This window comes from Poromitra crassiceps, assembly GCF_964638095.1.
Source record: "Poromitra crassiceps genome assembly, chromosome: 10".
Classification (NCBI taxonomy): domain Eukaryota; kingdom Metazoa; phylum Chordata; class Actinopteri; order Beryciformes; family Melamphaidae; genus Poromitra; species Poromitra crassiceps.
Genome location: NC_139631.1, coordinates 15,195,044 through 15,218,070, shown reverse-complemented (window position 1 = coordinate 15,218,070; position 23,027 = coordinate 15,195,044). Strand labels below are relative to the sequence as shown.

At 42.3% G+C, this 23,027-nt stretch overlaps 1 protein-coding gene across 1 annotated transcript in view; it reads left to right on the top strand.

Moving 5' to 3' along the window:
• oxct1a (3-oxoacid CoA transferase 1a) overlaps nucleotides 1-20,185 on the top strand; it is an 82,352-nt gene extending 62,167 nt beyond the window's left edge. The window contains exons 14-17 of the mRNA XM_083644889.1: nucleotides 2,392-2,481; nucleotides 3,340-3,420; nucleotides 16,672-16,773; nucleotides 16,898-20,185. Coding sequence (XP_083501015.1) covers nucleotides 2,392-2,481; nucleotides 3,340-3,420; nucleotides 16,672-16,773; nucleotides 16,898-16,933 — 309 coding nt within the window. The 3' untranslated portion in view covers nucleotides 16,934-20,185. The remainder of the gene's footprint in view (nucleotides 1-2,391; nucleotides 2,482-3,339; nucleotides 3,421-16,671; nucleotides 16,774-16,897) is intronic.
• Nucleotides 20,186-23,027: the final 2,842 nt, after the last annotated feature.

Below are 23,027 nucleotides of genomic sequence, written 5' to 3'. Positions count from 1 at the left end.
GGGGGGGGGGGATCCATACAGCATATTATCGCGATATTTTGTTGGCAATATATCGTATCGAATGCCAAGTATCGTGATATTTTATTATACAAAATGTCAAGTGCATGCAACATTTATGACAGGCTTTTATGACAGTGTTGGTCAGTCTGTCTGCTTGACAATCCCATTTTGCTGCAGTAAAAATGATTGAAGTGAGATGGACAGACTGGAAACTTTATCTTATTAGATAAAACAGATGTTGACAAGGTTTTGTCCTTTGGGGACATAATTTGCAGTTGAAAAAAGTTAATAAATCACAATATATCGCAAAATATTGCAATACATCTGGTGATTCCCACCCCTAACTATAAGTGTGAGCATAGGTATGAGCTTTTATGGTAGTCTGTCCCCAATGGGTGGTGCATAAGATAATACCATAGGTAGCATAGTAGGTAACTAAACTATATGAAATGAAATACATGTGACCATGTTATTAAATACAACCGCACTCACGTTCACGGTCTGTTCTCCCCCACTTCCTCTACCCCACCACCCTCCAGCCCCCACCCCAACTCTCTGTTGGTATCTTATACACCCAGCTGGCCTCCCTTGAGGTAGACAGTAGTATGTATCCCTATGGTGCACCATGCTTGGCAGATATATCCTGTTATCAAGCAGAGAGCAAAGCAGGCTCTTCACATGATTGATGAGCAAATGGGATTTTAATTCAGTTACTCAGCCATCACCCTGTGGCCATATCTGCATGTCAGCCTTCCTTATTTGCAGACTTTCCTTATTGGGAACAATGAGTGTCTTGAAGAAAATTTTTCACCCAGTTGGCGGTTCTGTTGTGCTGATGATTTTCAGCGTACTTTAAAATTGTACTTTGCCTCGCTCCCATTTTAAATGAAAGCACCATATTTTTTTACAATGTTATTCTTATTATATATTGTTATTATGTTGCTGTAAGTGGAAATTACGGTAATTTAAATAGAAAGTGTTTCCGACAGCCATCACTGAGTGTTTGGTCAGTAACATGGGTCCTTCGCTCTGCAGTATCCACCTTATTTTTTAATGCCCCGCTGTAAAATAATTATGGGTTCAAGGTCCAGTCTAGAAGGTGACTGATTGTTGCAGCTGGCGCATTTCCTCGTTAAAACTCCAACGCTGGGCGCAAAACACTGACTCTATATCAGTGTGATGGCTGTTGGACTGTAGAACTATTTAACACTTATTTTAACAAAAAATATCACTGACAGCACCTTTAACTTAACACCTTGACAATAACGTGACCCATATTCATAAAACTCACCAGCAGGGTTAATGGCAGTGGGTAAGACCGTGACGGTAGAAATTTTGCCTGTTCATAAACCGAATTTACTGTCTCAATTCTACCATTTGTGCTATTTTGGCACCACCGCCCACTTCTGATCTGTATTCTGGCCCGTAAGCAATTCATAAAAGCTCAAAGTTGTGCAACAAATACCACCTGCTCTGGCAAGGTGGTATCATTCCAACTTATCATGTTGAAAACAAAAATGTTTAATCAATTCAATAACCAAACTATCTCTAAAAGCTATGTTTTGTCAGTGGGTTTCAGTCTCTGCTGGAGAGAACAGTCTTTGCCTTTCTGGCATATCTACAGGTACTTTGCGATCCATTGTGCTTGCATGGATGGTCGGGTGGTGATTAATATGCAACAGCTCATTTACATATTGATGTTCATTGACTTTCATCTGTGCCACTGCAGACAATAATGCCACAGCCACAGTAGTCACAGCCACAGTAACTTTATGGATCACCTCAAGTACGTGGCAAAGTTTTTGTGCTGCACAACGTGGGTACAGCTGAGTTCTACTATACAGTATGTACTGTATATAGGCCCATGGGTCTGTTGAAATGGAGGCTAGAGTAGTAGCATTTAGTCATCTTCAGTTTCCACAGGATTGCTTTTTAGTGGTTGCTACTGTACTGAGTAACCGCATCACATTTATCTAATTTTGACTTTCCTCTCATTTTGTCTTTCTCTGGTTATGACATTTTATTCAATCATTCAATGTCTTAGTAGAGCAAGGATGAAAGTAGGCTTTGACCAGTATTTTTTTAATTAATTAATTAATTAATTTTTTTAATTAATTTTTTGTATTTGTGAGGGAGGAGGAGTTGCCTTTTGCAAGGGTATCAAGTAAATTGGCTAGAAGATAAACGGGTCGTGCCTTCTCCTTCTTCTTCTTCTGCTTCTGCTTCTGCCTGAATGAATGGCTTTTTGTTTTCTTTATTTGGTATAAGTGTATATTACGGAAAATCTTTAATGACACGTAATAATATTATGCATTTATTATTTTTGGTAGAATGTGCCCAAATGGAGATAAATATAATCATCATCAATCAATAATCAATTCCCATCCTTAGGGTAAGATGGTGAAGGGAATGGGGGGAGCCATGGATTTGGTAGCCAGCGCTGGAACCAAGGTGGTGGTCACCATGGAGCACTCAGCCAAGGTGTGTATACTGTATGTGTAAGCATGTGTGGTATTTTCCATGCTTGTTTCGTCCATCATAACCATCATCAATTACCCCAAAAGACTTTCTCGGGAACCAAATTCGTAATAAATATTTTCCATTCCCATGTAACCTAAATACCTCCAGCGGCACACCTTCTGTCTGCTTCCTATGGTAATGAGTGTGAGAGTGTTATGACTGATTAAGTGTGATTCTGTTAATGGGCTGCTTAATGCCTCTTCACCACAGACAGACAGCTCATCCTGATGGGTTTTCGTAGACACTCTCCTTCAGCCTGTTCTTTGCCTTCAGCTAATTTAAATACAAGTCTAAAATTGGACCCAAGGTTTTGGGGAACAGCTGATCTGTTAGACTGGTGCTGCAGTAGAGATAAATCATCCCACAGGCCTGGTGCCAGCAGCAGTGGACGGTCCAACTGAATTGGGTTTACTTTTAGAAAGTCCAGACTGACATGCAAGGGCAATGCAGTGTTCTGGATTCATAGAAGCATACTGTTTTTTTGCTAATGGGAGTCTGTCTGGTGCCCAGCTACAGTCCAGATGGTGCGACAGGTGAGCATACATCTTCTGCCCTGAAGCCTGCGTTGATTCATGATGATTTGGGGAGAGGCTGGGGTGAGCAGAGCTGTATATATCTATCAGGCAGGCTCCTAGGCATTTGGACGTGTGATTTTGTTGAAGCTGTGGAGACACACATGGGATATGTGCCCGTATACCCTTGGGGGATACAATAAGTGTACATAACCAGCTGCATCCCTGAAGAACACACATTGAACATAAACTGGACAAATGAGCTCCAGTTGGACCTTCCTCTTAACCCCCTACTCTTCTCTTTCAGGGTGGCAAGCACAAGATCTTGGACACATGCAATCTGCCTTTGACAGGGAAGCAGTGTGTTGATCGGATCATCACAGAAAAGGTGTGTCTTTATCGGTTTGTTATTTACATGTATCAAGTATGCAAATTTGTATTCATCAACCTGAATTTAAATGGAAGCTACGGTAATTGGATAGGTGGATGCATGGATGGAGGGATATTATTTATTAAGGTTTAACATGAATTTCTTTGACGTTTTTTTTAATTACCATGTATAATTATGGAAATTCATTCTCACTAACTAAAAATGTAATGGAAGGTAACAGGGATTGAATTGATGGCAACCTGCTGCCCAAACTCAATTCCAGTCCGTTGTGATCATTTTAGTCTCATTTACATGATCTTCATAGCAGTTTGAACCACAGCCATCACCTTGTGGCCATATCGACAGGCAGTTCGCTATGCAAAGTATTACAGTTTCCTTCCATTCAGGAGTGATTGAATGAAACTCAAATGTAATAACTTAAGTCACCTTTGGCAGTCACTGGGTTTGTCTCCCTATTTTTTCAACAGCCAGTCAATTCTCTAATATCTCAATAATAAACCAGACACATGGAAAATGAAGACAAAGAAACACAAGGCACCCACATTGTATCGTTATCTCTCAGCTACAACACACACAAACAAGCACACTGGGACTGATAGATGGCTGTGATGCAACAGAGTGACATGGGTAGATGGAAATGACATTTATTCAGTTAACACTAATCCAATCAGCTGATTTCTGCGAGGAGGCTGGATATTGATTTTTATATTCCTCATGGTTGTGGCTTGGCCTCTCTTTGTAATGATGTATTTTAATGATGTTATCATCCCGACCACATGGCCCAGCTTGTTACTGTCACTGTGGTTACTCATGCTCACTGCTTCATCACTACATCTTTGTTCAACTCCACAGTTTCAGCTCAGTTCAAACACTGCTCATGACAAACCACAACACGATATCGGGGATTACTCTTGAAATTGTGGACACAATCAATTGCCATGATGGTATAATTAGGAAAATAAGGCTCAGGTTGAAAGTAACCGGAATGATACTGTAGGCTTGTGCAGAATTTAAAAAAAGTATTTTGGAGCAGATAGAGGGCGAAAAAAGAGAACAATAACTTTTCTCTTTTTTGGGGGGTCACATCCAATTCTTTTTAATGAGAGATTAATGCTCTCTGCTTTTTTCTTGCTTTGTTTTGCTAATCACATCCCTGAGTACTTTGAATCTACAACAAAACACTTTTTAGTATGAAGACATGCCTCATTATTCGAGTGTGTATACTATGGAGTGTAGAACAGTCTGTCAACACTGTTTTTTAGCTGCCTATTAATTGTACTATTCTTCTCCCCTTGGAACTGTCATCTATTTCCCTGGTTGTCCAAGCAATATTGCTACCTTATTGAAGCATTCTTCTCTGCCGTTTTTGAAAGCTGCAGCTTCAAGTTCCTCCTGTGGCATCCACACATGGGAGTAGAACAGTCTATGGAATTAATACACTGAAATCATGTGCAGTAAAGAGGCAAAGAACAACCCAACACCTAATAATTCATGTTGTGAACCTCGGTGGTGCTTTGCCATAGTTATCTGGCAGAAAAATAATGCTCAAACCAAGAGAAATACTTAAAGCTACTACAAGTAGAATTTTAAAACTTTGCGCCCCCTTGTATCCCTTAGTAGTAGTGTTTACGTCACTGTCACAAAGTCAACTTGCCACTTCTTCTTCCTCTGCAGAAAAAAGACAAATGTATACAGAAGACGTGACGTTAACTTGTCATAATGCAAACTGAATAATGGAACTGGAACTAACTTTTTTTAAGGAGGTGTTATTTGTCCTCCTAAGGCGCATGACATGATCATCGGGAACCTGTCAGTCAGTCAAAGGGTGCTCTCTCACTTCATATTGAGTGATTGAGTCACTCACCCACTGGGCATAACATTACTGTAGCTTTGCAACTGTGGTGGCTAGTCTAGTCTCTGTGACAACAACAACAAATCTGCTGGCAGATACTTTATTAACAACAACTAGATTGAGATTTGTATATCGGGTATGGATTTTATTAATTATTGTCTGATGAAGGTTGTTGAACCGAAACGTTATCAATAAAACTCCTCTAAGTCTTAAGTATGCTCCAGAGTGCAGACTTTTTTCCTTTTCAACGTATAGCCTTGTTAGTCTAGCACCTGGTTTGCATAGTGGATGTGCAGATGCTTCTCTCTACTATGGATTTTATTAAGGCCACCCAATGCTTATGAAACAGCACCCTCTCACCTTGTATTGAGTGATGCTCGCTCATACAGTGTCCATATCACCATGTGTATTTGTAACTGCAGAGGCTGATGCAAAGCAGATTTGCCTAACCCCAACGGATGTCAAATGTATTAAAAATTGGTCTGAAAGTCAGCTAAATAATATCAGAGCTTAGCGATGTAGTGGAGTGGTTCTACTCCTCTTGACCTTACAATTACATTTTCCCATTTGGCAGATGCTTTTATCCAAAGTGAGATACACATGAGATTTTAATACAACACAAACAAGGTTCTAGTCAGGAATCAAGAGAGAACAGTGAGAGTCGGTAGCATAAAGATAAGTTGTGCTCCAGCAGGGGCATAGGTGTTTAAAGTGCATGTAGCTCGTCTCATGAATTATGCTGTTTCATGGCCACACTGCATCTCAACATTCAGTGGAGTGTTTCAGTGCTTCAAACTGCTGGAGGTTTCACCCCTTCACCTCAAACAACGTGTTGCTATGGAAACACATCCAACAACATGGTCACAATACATAAACACGATGCACGCTATCACTCAAACTTCCTGACCCCCTGACCTTACAAGTTGGCTCCTCGTCTGTGATTGGCTGAGGAGAGGTGAGGGATGTCGGTTGTAGGGTATTGTTCCGGCATTCAACTCTCTCTCTCTCTCACACAGACACACACACACACACACACACACACACAGATTTGCGCCATTTTCTCTCAACTGCAATGACCCCCCCAACCCCCCCATTGCTGTCTAATGACACCAGTGAGCCATGGACTAGTGGGGGTTTTACGAGTAGGCTCGGATGAGAGTGGGCAGAGATTGTTTAGAGATGCGGCTAGCGAGGAGCAAAGTGTGTCTGTAGCCACGTTGGCATGGAGTGAGGAGAATTCATTATGGTAGCTGAGACCTCTCATCGGAGTGCTCAGCTGGTATGAGAGACCGGAGGTTTTGTCGGAAGGAGACCATTTGCGGTGGAACGTGACAATGTTCCGGTAAGGAAGCCGTGAATTGAATAAAGAAGTGGTCTGACAGATGAACTGTAAGGGGCTGACGGTCAGATATGACGTGGAGCAGTTTCGAGTCGTAATCGGATCAGGTGTATTTCCCGCAATGTGTGTGAGAGCGCTGGAGACCAGTTTGAGGTCAAATGAGGACAGAAGTGAAAGGAAGTCAGCCGCTTGGGGGCTTGTCAAGATGGATATTCATGTCCCCCATGACAATCAGTGGGTCAGGGAATGGCTTGTTGGGCGATATATGTCAACCACAAATAGGTTGATTGGAGTGGTATTCAAAGGATGAGTTATTGCTTACTTAGAGGCAGTAGCGTAGCCAGACTCGGCTCATTGGGTGTGCCACAGAAAGCCAGGGTGTGCCAGGGGGCGGACCATTTGGGTCTTTTCAAACCAGATTTAGAGGAATATTTGTGTGTTGTTTGCTCCTTTTCGCACTCATTATTAGCAGGTAGAAGCAGTCAATTAAATTGTATTTTTTGGCAACATGTAAAACCACTTTGTTTAGTATCTCAAAAAAGTCTCACCTACTTTTTCCAATGAGTGTTCTAGTCGGGAAAGAACGCAAATTTGGTTGGCATGTTCGTGTGGACCCGTATATTATTAGAAATCTGAGACGCATGCAGATGCATGACTGAAAAGTCTCCTGGCTAACGTTAAATGCGAAGGGACACGCCGCCAACATCTTCACTGTGCGTGGCGTGCATTAGAAAGTGCGTTTCACAGTGATACATGGGGGCTGCTAGTACTGTTAACGCTAGTTAGATAGTACAGTAGTGTGGCAGTCTCTAATATGCTACCGCCGTTCATTCCCCCAAAAGCACACACAACAGCGCTAGAAACAATCACATACATGTTGTGACTTGTGTACTCACCATGCGATCATCAAATAATAATCCAAAGTACGCGAAACTGTCATTTTCAAAGTAAATCCATAGCGAGAGGAACCAGCAAGAGTGGTTCCAAGAGGGTTACCTCTCTGCAACGAAAATCACTTCCTTGTTTGCCTGAGACGCATGGGTACACATGCGTCTCAGGCAAACAAGGAAGTGATTTTCGTTGCAGATGGGAACGCTCTTTGCTACTTATTTTCTCTATGGATTTACTTGCAGGCGGACAGTTGGACACAGTGCATGACAGCGTTGACATGTGTTTTGCAGACAAAACAAAACACTTTTTTTACCCCATTTTTTTGGGTGCGCCAGTGGCCTGTCTGGGTGGCATTTGCACACCCTAGCGCACCCGTGGCTACGCGCATGCTTAGAGGAGAAAGCTTACTTAATTTCTAGCCTTTTGGAATTGAGGGCACCCGTACCACTTCCATGCCCAACAGAACCAGGTGTGTGGGAGAGAATAGTCAGCTGAAAGCACAGCTGGTGTGGCTGTGTTTTCTGGACGGATCCAGGTTTCGGTCAGGGCTAGTACCTGAATGACAGATAGGTTTCCAAGTGCTTGGATACATTCTGTTTTGTTTACAGCAGACTGACAATTCCATAAGGCTCAGGCTTTTCTGAGAGACTAGTGGTTCTCAGGATTTTATGACTGATGCGTGTTCTCTCCCCTCCTGTCCTCTTGGATGACAGGGCTACATTGGTGAGTGAGAAGGCGCGCTAAGAGCGTAAATAAGAGTAGCTTATCTGTATCCTTGCTCAGTGGACTCGCACAGACAGACTTGAAGGTCTTTACGCAATTAGGTCTTCACACAAGGACTGACATACAAGGGCTGACGCTACAGCGCAGCTTACGTTTTTAAATACCACGAAATGCCACAGCTGTGCCCAGTCACAGGGTTGAACCCTTCCCTTCCCACAACAAAGCAACAGATAGAGGGCGTGACCCACGTCAGCTGACCCGAAACTCAGTGAAAGTGGAGCCAGTGCTCAGCCACAAGAAAGCCTGACAACAGCCCACCCTAAGTCCAACCCAGAAACACAGATTCAAAACCCTGACTGACGGACTGCTATGTCCTAGATCTGAGCTTGTTCAAGAGTTTAGTGGAAATCCCGCCCCTTTCAGATTTCCACAACAAAGCAACAGATAGAGTGCGTGACCCGCGTCAGCTGACCCACCTATCGAAACTCCGAGAGTGAAACCAGGAACTGCTCAGCCATAACAAAGCCTGACAACAGCCCAAATCCAATCTAATGCAGAAACAAAAAATTCAAAACACTTCAATGGGTGTACATCCCATTTCTCTTAAATGCATCCACGGTTCGCTCACTTGCGTTTTTTCCTTGCGTCTTTGTCAGCGGATCACTGTTAAATCTTCATTTGTTGTCCCCCCCCCCCCCCCCCCCCCACAGCTAAAACAGGTTGGGAATGAGCTATGTATTGAACATATTCATATATAGGTATATTGAAGGTATTCCCTATGTTCTTGTTATATCAGTATCATAATATGATAGCATTTAACACTTGTGCTGTTGCTCTGCAATCTCATTCATATGAGCTTCTTCATATTTTCTCTACGGGGCGAAGTAATTAAATGATGATTAATGAGTCCCCCTGCCACCCTGCATTTTGGAAATTCTCTTCGGGGGAAAACTGCTCTTGTGTATCCTCCTCACTCACGGCTCCTCAGAGATCTCTCCTCCCTCCTCGGAGCAGGGATAAGAGCTTTGGGATGGTCTTCAAGATGGCGGACCAGAACAACTTCCAATTCACGCAAGAGAAATGGGATGTACCCACTGACCGACTGCTAACTCTGTCCGAGATCCGAGCTTGTTCTGCTGTACATATATACATTGGTGATGTGCTTATCCTGATTATTCCAGGAATGTAGTAACTTAAAGGTATACTATGAAGGTATACTATGCAACTATTTCATTAAAAATAACATATAATTACGGTATACAAAAGTTTCCCCTCAAAACGATCACTTCTGGCCCATATAATAGTGTGTGTTTATGTTGAGAGACGCTGTGCCCTGTGTGTAGTTCCGTGATGGGACAATGTTTTGCTGTGTTCTGTGTTTGATGTGGTTGAGCGAGGCTGTGTTTATGTGGGGAGAGAGCACCGGTAAACCGTTCAAACGCAGGGATTAAACTTTATTTTCTGGTAGTTTCACTACCACCTAAAAACACACACATACCTCCAAACCATCGAAATATGAGGTCCAAACAGCTCAAAATCTGATCGGGGAAGGAGCTCTATTTCCTGGTTTTCATCCGCGCTGACTCCGCTCTGCTGAGGGAACATCTTAGCGATGCTATTGGCTGGCTGTTGCGCTGTGAGCGATGTTATTGGCTGGGCGTTACACAGCCCCACATGGACCTCTATACAATGTATCTGCCTAAATCCATCCTGGCACAACCAAACAAAATGTAAACAGTGGAAAAACCAGGCAGGGGGCAGCCTCTGACCATAAACACTGCCACAGTATTTAGTGGGTTAAAATTGATGTTTTTGAAAAAAAAAACATAGTATACGTTTAAACATTGATGCTGCACACCTAGCTAGCCACTGTTGGTACTTGCCTATTTCTTTTGCAAACAAAACATTCTATAGAGAGGCCCAGGAATGAGTCCGGAAAACATTGATGCTAACACTTCCGGGTTCTTCACTGTTTTCGCCTATGGGATTTTTGAATGGGTTTTTGGCGCGATGCTTCAAATATGGAGCTCTGGGCAATGCAAGCTTAATCAAATGCGAACCAGTGTTCAGCAGGATAATCTTCACACATGAGGACCATTTATTAGACCTTATTTGAAGAATTGTGCCAAAAACCCATTCAAAAATCCCATAGGCAGAAACAGTAAAGAACCCGGAAGTCCGGGACTTCCGCATTCCGACTACAAAAATACGTCATCCCTGGGGCTCTCTATACGCAGGGGCTTGGTTGCTGGAACTACTGTACTTGGTTGAAATTGAATTTTCACCGTCCACAAAAGAAAAGGTTAGAGAGGACAATAGATGTCATATGACCCTTTGTCAATGTTAATTCTGCATGGCCACTCCATCTCTTGTAATTTGGTTTTCCCCAAAGTGATTTTTGAAATCTATTTGGCCATACTTGTCCCTGCATGTGACCTCACTGACTTGGAGCTGATTAGACTGAATAACGGACCAACTGAATGTCTTTGAATAATGCCTGAGGGCTTCATTGAATGATGACTGGCTTCTGAAGAACATAGACATGGCTTTCAGGCTTTCCAAGGTACCTACTGTACTGTCACATCATGTGTCAGAGGGGAGATGTGAACAAGCTTGGTGCAAGAGGGAATAGGTTGTGTGAAGGATAGGGAAATGAAAAAGGGGCTAAAGGAGGAATGAACAGAAGTAATGAGACTTGAACACTGTAATAAAAACAGTGATATACAGTGCATTACATATAGGCCCATTTTGTTCTTTTGTGTATTTTTCTCTGCCATGGATAACTGGCAAAATAGATAACCTAGTATCACATTGAGATATTTCCAGTTTTAGTTTAGTTTATTAAGTTTATTTGTCAGGGACCATGTGCAAAAGATAACATTGATCTCAGAGAGAAAAGATGCTGTTGGAGAAAAATATAAGTTCCATTGCCATTTCCTAATCAATAAGCTATATTTGCATACACATAATTATGCTACAGTGAGTTACAATGACATGACATCTCACACATATAGGACTGCTCCTTTAAAATAGGCTTCTATTTTGTTGCTTGTTACATTTGTTATTTATTACATGTTGTGGGAATTTCAAAAACACAATCTTTTGGTTTTATTAGTATGGTCGTGTGGTTCTTAAAGACCGTATCAAGTACATGCCTAGGCTCGCCGCAGTTTCCCAACTGGACTATGCTAGTCGGGCAAAGCAAGTTGAGTATCCCTGGCTTAGACCGATGGTCCAGTAGCTAGTAAAGCTTGGTGTTGATGTAGATCTTTGTATTGTCACGTACTACTGTCAAGGCCCTGTTACCCTCTGGTGGTTACAGCCTCTGGAGCCCCCCTTGTCTGTTCTTTTATGCTCTGCTGGCTTTTGTTGCTATTGCACAACATCATTTCTTAGCAGATTTCTGTCAACATTCATAAAGGTTAAAGCTCTTATACTGCCTGCTGGCACTGCCGCCACCTTCCCTCAACCCTCCTCATTTCATCTTCTTCTGCTTTCTCTCCCTATATTATATTATATTATATTATATTATATTATATTATATTATATTATATTATTATATTATATTATATTATATTCGATCCTCAACCTCCCACTTTTGTAATCGCGTGCATTCTTACTTTCTAATTACTCATTTCCTCCACTTTTTTCTCATTTCCTTCCTTCTCTCCTTACACCACTTTTGCCACTTTTGCCTCTCTCTCCTTCCTTCCCTCTGCACTTCTCCTCTCCCGCTGTACTAGTCTAAGGCTTACAGTCCTGCTGTGCTTAGTTGATTTTGGTCGACGCAAACACCTCTACTCTATTTTCTTTTATCTTACCGTCTCCTCAGGCCTCTTCTGTTTAGACTCCTTTCACATGTCCCCTCTCTGCGATGTTTACCAAGCCACAACAAACAGACTCAGGAGAGGTGCAGATTGACTCTTTGTTTTTCTCACTTCAGCCAAGACCCACAGCTGTGAGAAACCATATGTTGCTCAGTTGGTCCGGATTTATGAGTCAGTGTTGCAGCCCTAAAGACTCCAGAGCACATGTTAATGGTATGCATTTGTTAATGGACCAAGATTCCACTGATAAGCACTGTACATATTCACCTTTAAGCATGTGACTTAGCTTCCCTCCTCTGAGAAGTAATGAGGTAGAAGTGAAGTGTTGGCTTCAGTGACAGCAGGCAGCCACTGATCTAAAACACTACAAAGAGCTCTTTCACAAAGCTGCCAGTGACACTAATCCCACATTTACATTTCGCCTCATTGGAAGTGCCAACCTCAGAGTTCCTTTCAATTATTCCAAAATGGAGAGCATTATTCAAATTATTCAAATTCAACACTCACTCAATCAACCTTCCCTTAAAGGGACATTTTTAGAGTTTAGGCCATTTGCCATATTGCTGATATTAAAACTAGAATGTACATGCCTTTATTTTTACTCTGCGTGCAGTACAAGTACTTAGCTTAGCGCTACATTGGCAGTCTGTGGAACAGCTGCCTATCCCCGTTCAGTCGCCCAAAATACACATTCCAACAGTGCCAGAAACACTCACATGTACATGTTGTGACTCGTGTACTCACCACACGATGAAATAATAATGCAAAGTTATGTGAAACGGTCATTTTCATAGTAAATCCACAGACCGAGAACTAACAAAGAGTAACCGAACTAACAGAGTATAACCAAAGTTACTTCCTCGTTTGCCATGAGGCGCATGCGCTGTGTGCAGTCATCAGTACAGCTTTCCTTACCCAGTGGGTAGTGTCCTCTAGTAAGAGAGTGGCGTCAGCGGAGGACCAAAATGCGAGACTCATTAGCCAATGAACAGCCAGGAATGGGTCTCGCGCTACTTTTGCATGCTAAAATAAAGCCGATAATGTACAATTTGATTCATTTCAAGGGATGAAAAACCCTTTCAAAGTACAACACTGTCTATTTTGCTGCAACTCAACAGTGCTGCTTTTTTTACTCAAGAGTTCCACTTTCTACTTCCTGGAAAAAAACTGGTCCATTGGAGTGAATGGAGATGTCGGAACTCTTCTATTATACGGCTCTGCCAGTGGGTGGTTTTCATAATGAAAATCTAGTGAGCTAGCTAGTGAACTAGCTGGCCAGCTAGCTTGTGCTGCCTGTCATTGAGGTAAATAACGCTAGTAGGAGGAGAGGTTGGGGGTTGTGCAGGTACGGATGCCTAGCTGGCCACTTTTGAGTCACGCTTTGCAAGAACAAAATCCGGATACTCTTTGCAAATACAGAGTAACATTCAAATACAAAAAGTTAACTTTATTTTACGGGGGGCATTTAAAAGCCCCCATCATCCGATTTTTTTTTTACAGGCAATTTGCCCTGAGCCCCCGCTAATTTGGTACCCTGCAGACAGTGCCTATCATACGTCTGGTAGTGGTTAGCCCTAATGAGTTCTCTACTGGTTGCCATCTCTGCATGATTAAAATCTTTGCTCTAATTTGTTTCCAAAATGAGAGCAAAAACTGGGGCCTTTCAACCCTGCCAAAAAACACACAAAGCCCAATCCCCCCCAACCCCCCCCCCCCCCCCCCCCCACACACACACACACACACACACACACACACACACACTGAACACACACACACACACACACACACACACACACACACACACACACACACACACTGATGCTCACATCCACTCTAATGATATCACAGCCAGGAGGGATGGAGAGCAATTGGCGTGTTGTCCTAAATGGTGTAAATATGATTTGAGACACACGGTGGTCGGGAACCTGTAGCCCCAGGCAGTGTCTGTGCTGCTCCTCTACAAAGTTGGCTCCTGACCCCTGTCCTTCCCTCTGTGGGACATTTCATGCTCTATTTTACCATTCCCTTTCTCTTAACCACAGGTCCCCCCTTTACAAGCGTGTTCGCTTGTAGTATTGTCATTGAAATGATGGATTGTGATCGTTTTCTGTTCATTAGTGTGTGCACACACAATGAGTTCATCATGTTACTTCTGTCTGCTGCTTAAGTTGCTACTGTGACATTGGTCCGCAATAATTTCTATTTTGGTAAACAGTTATTCAGGGAAATGGCATTTCCACTTGAAAGATAAGAAAATGAAAATAATGACCTATTCACTCACGGATTATAGCAGAACATTCATTGAATTAGTCATCATAATGGTCCTAGAAAACTGTTACCTGTGGCATTCTCAGTAATGACAGCAATATTAAAGACAGACAATTTCCACATTCAAATTTTAATTGTGGTAATGCTCAGACTGTTTCAGTTTCCGTGTAAAATCTACAGTCTGTAATTGTATTGCTTAGACAGGAGCATTTGGTTCTGGCAAGCTTTTGAAGTGTATCTGCAAGTAGTTTGGCAGATAACACATGGGGTAGTCTAGCAGCTTCTTAAAGATTAGCTTCTTCAGACGTTGGTGTTTGACAGTGATGTTGATGAACATTATAAAGCAAGGTGACATTTTTTAGCTTTCACAGCAAGAGAAAAGGCTCATTTTATAATGGGGCACCTTTTCTTCATACTTCAATAGCAGTCACTGTCTGTACAATCCAAAAGATTTTGCGTCAAAGTCTCATGTATTTGGATACAAAGTATGTCAACCTCTGAGCTCACCTTGACACATGTCAGCACTGCAGTGCATAACACCTGCATACTGCTGTTCCACCTATCTTGACTACTCCTGGCATATTTTGGCAAATCTTGAATATTCCTTAATCAATTGCGACACGTGTCACACTTTACATGTCAGTGTCTGCATTACCCATAGGCCCGTGTCCTTGTGACATTCCATCTGTCTCGCAATTTTAGAGTGAGACCTCTGCCTCCTGCCCTGTCACTGTGTGTGTGCTTCTAGCAACACAGTCTCACAGAAAATTGTAAAATAGCAACGTTTTGGACCAATGTTGCTATGTTACAATTTCGGCTCGAAAATTGTAAAATGGTAACGTTCTGAGATCTTAGGGTTAGGGTTAGGGTAGGGGGAGGGGTTAGAAACAGAAAATCTCCATAAACCACGGCCAAACCATGCCCACCCCTGTAGAAACGTACGTTACCATTTTACAATTTCGGAGCCGAAATTGTAACATCGCAACGTTGGTCCACAAACGTTGCTATTTTACAATTTTTTTGGAGTAATGAGCTCAGAGTCCTACCAGGATTTACATGGATATTAGTGTGGTCTAGCCTGCTGACAGGAGCCATAGGCTCATAATGTGCATAATCAGGAATAGTGATACCACTCCAGTTTCAAACTTAAAGGCACCACATGTGATTTTGAAGAAAGACTGAGTCAACAAGGTTCTCATTTTCCCAGGTCGTCAAATACTGATGCTTTGGGTTGGTGCACTGGACCGTCCACCAACCCAAAGCATCAGTATTTGACTATGGATATTGTAAAACAGAAATGTGATCAAGGAAATGAGCCAACATCTCAAAACACTAGTACGGTACTTTCCCCAAAGCTAGAGTGATGTTTATTTTGTTACATGACCTTAACTTATATCAATGTTTTGATTCTTAATTCTACTTGTTCTCAACTTGCCCTCTGCTGTCTCTAACAGCATCAGTCTCAGGTCTCTCATTTATGTTGTATAAACCATCCAGGTCCTTCATCAGCCAGTGGTAATGAAGGAAATTATAGAGTAAACACACGGGGCAGAGGGAAATAATTTTCGGTGTTTAAGCTCAGACGAAATTTGACTAGATGCACTATCCGAAAAATGGGAGAAGCCAAGCACAACACCTAAGTATTTCTATTAGGAGATGAGACGAGATGAAACTCGAGGCAGAACAAACTATCACTCTGGTGGTGTTGTAAACACCAAGATAATACAATGTTTGTTTATGTTCCCTGCAGATACTCTGGGAGCTCCAGGAGCCTCAGTGATTCATGCTTCATACCTACATATCAAAATGATTTATAGTTGCTGCCTTCAGATGGCTTTAATACATTTTGTTTTGTTTTGGAATTTTTTATATTTCCATGAGGGATGGTACACATTGTCCTCATGTGCTGTGCTGAAAAGCTCCCCCACCCCTCCCCCCGGCTTAGAAGTCTAATAGGACAGACTTGAAGGTGCCTTTTTTATGTTAAATGGACTGGATTTATATAGCGCTTTTATCCAAAGCGCTTTACAATATGCCTACATTCACCCATTTACACACCGAAGGTGGCAAGCTACCACGCAGGGTGCTGGCACAGCCATTGGGAGCAATTTGGGGTTCAGTGTCTTGCCCAAGGACACTTCAACATGCGGACTGGAGGAGCCGGGGATCAAACCACCGACCTTCTGGTTAGTGGACGACGCGCTCTACCTCCTGAGCCACAGCCAATCCACAATCAGATGTTCAATACTCTTGTTGAACCCAATGAACACACAACCTGAGGTTCAAAACCATCTACTAAGGAAATGCATTACTCTCTTTCTTACATATCCTCTTCTCCTCTCTGCCAGGCCGTGTTTGATGTGGATAAGACAAAGGGCCTGACTCTGATAGAGGTGTGGGAGGGCCTGACGCCTGAGGACATCAAGGCCTGCACAGGTGCACATTTCGAGGTGAGTGACTCACGTTTGGCCAGCGGCGTTCCTTGTCTGGCTTCAGGGGCCTAAACCACCAAACATCTCCAGTCACTGTTGCCTTTCTCTTTGTGGTGACATTGTTCTGCTTGTTGTCTAACAGGTGTCTCCCAACCTGAGGCCCATGCAGCAGATCTAGGAGGGCGTGGAATGCATCTGAGGACTGCTAACGTGAGGGCAAGAAAAGGATAATCCTGTTTTATTTTCATGTTGTCTTGTGTGATATTCAGATGATTCTTCAGCCTAAGAATAGTCAAATAAGCACGTAAAACTTTAAGGCATGGCTCAGTTCCCTGGCAGTCGACATGCAAACATCAGCCAGATTTAGCAGCCACTAATACTAAATTAATGGAAATCATGATTCAGTTTTTGGACAAAAGAAAATCTTCATTTAGCGCACAAATAAAAAAGCTGTTAATACAAAATGTCTGTGACTTGATAAGGGATTAGGGGACATTTTCTATTGTTCCATGATGTGCATTAATTTACAATTGGCAGTGATTACTTTTCTTGATGTTTGTCTAGGTATTACCAAAGAACCCAATCTGAATATCACATTAAAATACAAGGATTATTATTTTAAGATAAATGCAGTCATACTGATGCTTTGAACAAAACTCATATGCTAATTAGTAGGGATGGGACAGTGTGCTTATCTCACAATACAATTTGATATGTAATATGGGGTTCAAGCTTCAATACAACTATAACAGGCTGCACTAAATACAAGCTCAGTGTCAACATGCAAGTCTTTTGTTTGGCTGGCTAGAATGTGAACAACAATATAAAAATGCTAGAACAGTGCAAATAATATAATTTGGATGGAGAGCTTGTAAAATCTTGTGTAATACAGCAGAATAGAATGTAGCCAATATGACAAATATTTACACATCGTCACATTTTTGACAGACCCAGGAGGGCCAGCCTAGAAGAGCACAGAGAACTGACTGACTCCCGAACAGGCATGCGTGGGTGTTGAGTAGGGATGGGGATCGAGACCCAGTATCGACATGTATCGATCGATAATTTCTCAGAACCCGAAAATCAATAAGGACTCAGCTTATCGATGCTGGTATCGAGACTAGTGGGTCCTATAAGGTATCTTTTTGTCTCGAGAGACGAGAGTCATGTCATTTACCTCAAATCACTGGTGCAAAAACATCAATCGATTAATGTTTTTGAATTGAATTCCCTGCCAGGGTTTCTGACCATTTTCACTAATCTTCCAAGACCCACAGAATATTTTCTTCTATGACTATGTAAACACCGAATATCTCAAAAGAAAGAAGATAGTCTCTACTTTCATAGAAAAAAAGTTTTGTTTCTGCCTTCATCCGTTCTTTAATTATCGACACTTGTATGTAGGTAGTTTTCACCGAAAACGCCCATCTGTCCCAGAAAGCAGAGAAAAATGCATTTTTGTGCCGCCGAGAGGAGGGGAGATGTGGGTCGCACTCTCGTCTTGCCGGGCGGAGGCTTCTGGTGCTCGTTGTCTGGGGGCATATCTGACAGCTGAAATGTACACGATGTGAGAGCTCACACACCGGATTACTAATCTACCTGACAGGAGAAGTGATTTGTGTATGTTTACCAGCATCTGGTGAAAAAAATCCTTCAGCTTTGAGTGACTGTCGATAGTCGTCTGTGTAACAGCGTGTCGAGCTTGGGGGGAAATCTGCTCCGTGCAGTGCTTTGAGGCACCAGACTGGAGTTGTTTTATGGAGCTTCCTCCTCCTGGGAGATTGTTGCTTTTCTCCCTTTGGTGGGGCAATAACCGTTGCTTCTGTGCAACTCCGGAAGTGCAGTAGCATTTCATAAAGTGGCCAAGAGCACCGGTGAAAACACAGATTGAGGTGATATCACGCCAATGGCGGGAACGTGTTAACTAAACAAAGAAGAGTTGCCTCACCTCGCTAGGCAAATTTCATATGTTCAGAAATCAAACAGTCACAGACGCACAGTTAAGCAATAAAAGCAAAACCAGTTTTGTTGAGAATACAGTCGTCTCATCTTTCCACCAGATAATAGAAAGGTATCGATAAAAACTCGCATTATTAAAGGTCCCATATTTTTTACTTGTTTTTACCCATGTTTTTAACTATGTTTAACTGTAAAAACATGTCTCATGGGCCTTCAAAACAAGGTTATGAATTCTGTTGCAAAAAAAACTCAAATCCAGCCTCTTTGGGACTTCTCTAGGTGCTCTGTCTCTCCCCTCATTAACTATGCGCTGTTTTGATAAGATAAGATAAGATAAGATGATGTGTTGGGATAGATCCATCTTTGGTGCAGTTGTTTGGGTTCTGTAATTGTTTGCATTCTACACAGCAGCGATGCTACAGACAACAAGGTTTGCTCTTCCACATTCAGTTGGCGGGGCGCTGCTGTAAGAGGGCAAATGAAATGAGTGTTACTTTGTGATGTCACAAAATCACAGAAGTCAAAACGGCTCGTTTGGAGGCATTTTTTCCTTACATGGCTGGTGTGTCTTTATCTGGGGACCATGAGTTTTGAGACTTCCATGATGTTTTTATAGTACCAAGTATACCAAGTCCTTTATAAGCAAAGAAGCAAGGAAATCCTGTTTCACACAAGATGGGATATTTAAGCCGTCTCGAAAATTGTATCAATATCAATAAAAAATTAACAATCCCCATCCCTAGTGTGGAGCAGCAGCAGGCAGCTGAATGACGCCAGTGACACAGGTGCATGTAACCACCTGTATCAACTAATTGATTACATTGACCTGTGTCAACCAGACTCCACAGCTCCAGTCCAGAGTGGGAATATTTTGGCTTTAAGCCGAATGAGAGAGGAACTTTGAGCTAGCTCTTATGTGAACTTGCACAACACTGAGTAGCAGCAGTCTGAGTCCGGCTTAACTCGGCTTGCCTGGTCTTGTTTCTATTGTGATATATTGTCCCATCCCTACTAATTACTTACATATACTTACATTACGTTTCTGGACTCATATTTACTGTAATATCCATTAACATAAGTGACTGTTACAGGATGTATAAGGGATCCATAGAGGATGTTGACAGGATATTGAGTGAACTGCTATAAATTTATAAAACAAACTTGTGCTGTAGATCAGCTATCATTCTGGACTCACTCAGCACAGAGGCAAAATGTGTATTTATTAGCAATGTTAATTTATACTACACTCAGATGCAATAAGGTCTTCGGATTCTATACCCAGTGTAAGATATCCAGTGTTTTGGGTGAAGTGAGATGTGTCTGTTATAATCACCTCTGTCACAGTTTTGTCGTTTTTGTTCATGTTTAACCCTAGATATCTGAGACGTGCTTGGCATACCATACAAAAGACATTTGAGCTAGAAAAGACGAAACAATGTTTTCTACTGTATTCTGTGCCCTTGCCTTTGTATATAAAATAAAATACAACTTGTGTGCAGATTGAAATGTTTGATCATTTTTTGCTTCTGACCCCTGACATTATTTACTATTTTAATGTTTGCGGATTTAAAAAGAAATCGGCTAGGTGGGCCAGAAAGAAGTGTTTACTGTTTATTCTAGTCAATTCAGATTATTAACTCATCAGTCAACACACACACGATCCAGAATGATGCTTTTTGACACTACAGGTTTAGAGCTTTCTATATATGTATGATGGGCTTGCATTGACATTCTTGATGTGATTCCTCCACTTGAGTAGAGAGGCGCTGCTATTACCTGAGGGCCGTTATGTAACTAGAGAATTCAGCCAGCAGGCTGCTGCGTTCCAGGAGATCAACCGGGTAGGATCATCAAGCAGAAAAATGGAAGAAAGTGACAGGGGCTTTTGCCACCGGCTGTTGTTGCTAATCCAGCACATGGCTTAATGAGCCGAAGTAGTGGTACCCTATAAGCCCATACTCTAACCCACTGATTCTCAACCTTTTTCATATCAAGGACCCTCATTTACTCCACATTAGGTCCACAGAGCCCAGAGATGGGAAAGGTACACACATTCTTTACTTAAGTAGAAGTTACTTGTGTAAAAAAAAAAGTAGAAGTAGAAGTACTGATTTAACTTCTTTACTCAAGTAAAAGTAAAAAAAAATTACAGGCTCTAAAATGTAATCGAGTATAAAAGTAACAATTATTTCTACGAGCTGTTTCTGTGCAAAGCTAACTGAACCTCATGAAATATTAAGAGAACTAGAATTTTTGCGCGCTTAATTCTGGGGTGCAGCTCTCCAATTATAACGGTGGTGTATGCTGATGGTAATTAATCTCTGGTCCTGGATTTGTTTGAAACAGTCACTGAAGAACTAAATTTAAGAAATGAAAATAAATAAACTGACAGTCCTTCAAGTCAGTTTTGGTGGAGCAAGTCTTTTATCACTTGTGTTAGTGGGAGGGAGTGGACTTGGTTCAGGCCATGTGTGCCCAGTGCTTGGCGAATCCGGATCCGACACACGTGGACCAGGAGGACATGTCTTGGCCTCCAGGAAGACCCTGAGCCCCTCGGGATCCGCCCTCACCTCCAGCTGTGCCTGCTCCCTGATCACCAGGGCTGGGTCAGTGCCGTGGTCCAGGAGCAGCTGGACAAAGCCCGCCTGGTACCTGTTATGCAGCACCTCATCCAGCAGGCGAGAAGCCACGTCACGGGTCAGAACAGCGGCTTGGAGCAGCAGGCGGAAGCAGTCCAGGTGGTTGCTTTCAGCACTGATGTAGGGAGGAGACCTCTCGAGGGTGTGTGAACGCTGTCCATGTCAACTGCAGCACAGAACCCGATGAGTTCCTGCAGTATCTCCAGCCTTCCCACACCGGCAGCCCAGTAGACCGGGCTGTTTCGAGTGACATCACTGATGACATCACAATTACTTGAGCGACATCACTGATGACATCATTCACTAATGACATCACTATCGCTCAAGTTACATCACTGATGACCGCAATTGCTTGAGTGACATCACTGTTGACATCTGTGACATCAGTGATTTATGACATCACTACGGTAGTGACCTGGCCACTAGGCTGAGCCATCTAACTGTACATCTCATGATTTATGACCTCATCACTGTCTGTGACATCATCAGTGATTTATGGCATTGTGCCATGGTGACATGTCTATATGAGTGTAAGGCATACAATTCCTGTTAGTATCCCCAGTCTACTCTGCGGAGTAATGGTGCGTCTTGGAGAGACAGACAGACAGACACGCCTCCAGTTAAAGTAATAATATTCAAAGACTATTAAACTTAGCAGATCCCCTCCAGACATGTTTTAAGATGTATAAAAGACTATACTTTGATTAATTTGTCCGATATGGTTTTTCCACAAAAAAGGTGCACATAATGCATGAAAGCTGGGAGAGAGCGCGAGATGGGAGACATGTCAGACTTAAAGTAGGCCTAACTATCCTGTTTCGAGAATGTAAGGAGTAGCCTAGAAAGTACAGATATTGGTGTTAAAATGTAGGGAGTAAAAGTAAAAAGTTGCCATAATACTCAGTAAAGTAAATCCTACTTAAGTAGCCTACAGTAACGAAGTATTTGTACTTAGTTACTTCCCACTGTGACGGACAGTTACTGTGATGGACGCCCTCCATTTAATGATATTTTGTCTCTTGGACCCAAATCTCAGAACATTGTTGGATATGATTTTGTTCAGAATTCCATGACTGTATTGTAGGTAGAGAGATGAGAGTGAAACTATGATCGACATTCATTATTCTACATTCTCTAATTGTATTCACTTCTTGAAAATGAAATAATTCTGAAGTTTAACACTAATATGGTGGTCCCCAGAACCTAGCTACTTCTCGTTCTCATACCGTTATAACATGAGGATTTTCAAGATATTTATTGTCATTCCGTTGTACAAGTAGGCTGTAGGCTACGCACGACGTGTGAAATTATTGGGCTCCGTGACATAGGTAGAGGAAAGCACCTGACCAGGCTAGAAAGCACCATGCTTCCACATGGAAGTAGTAATTCACGAGCCGAGGGTTTTGAACGAGTTTGTAAATGCACACTGAAAGGGTATATTCGCTTTAAAACGTGCGTCATGTCATACTGTCCCAGTTGGCCAGATTCAGCACCACAAGACTGGACAGCTCCCATGCAGAGCAACCGCCTCACTGATGCCATGTTGAGGTTCAGCCAAACACGACGCTGCGGCATGTTCATCTTTAAATTAAACGGTCACGACCTCACTTTGATTATTAGATGCATTATCACCGCGATAAATATGGCTTTGGCTTAATGGCTTTCTGTCATTTA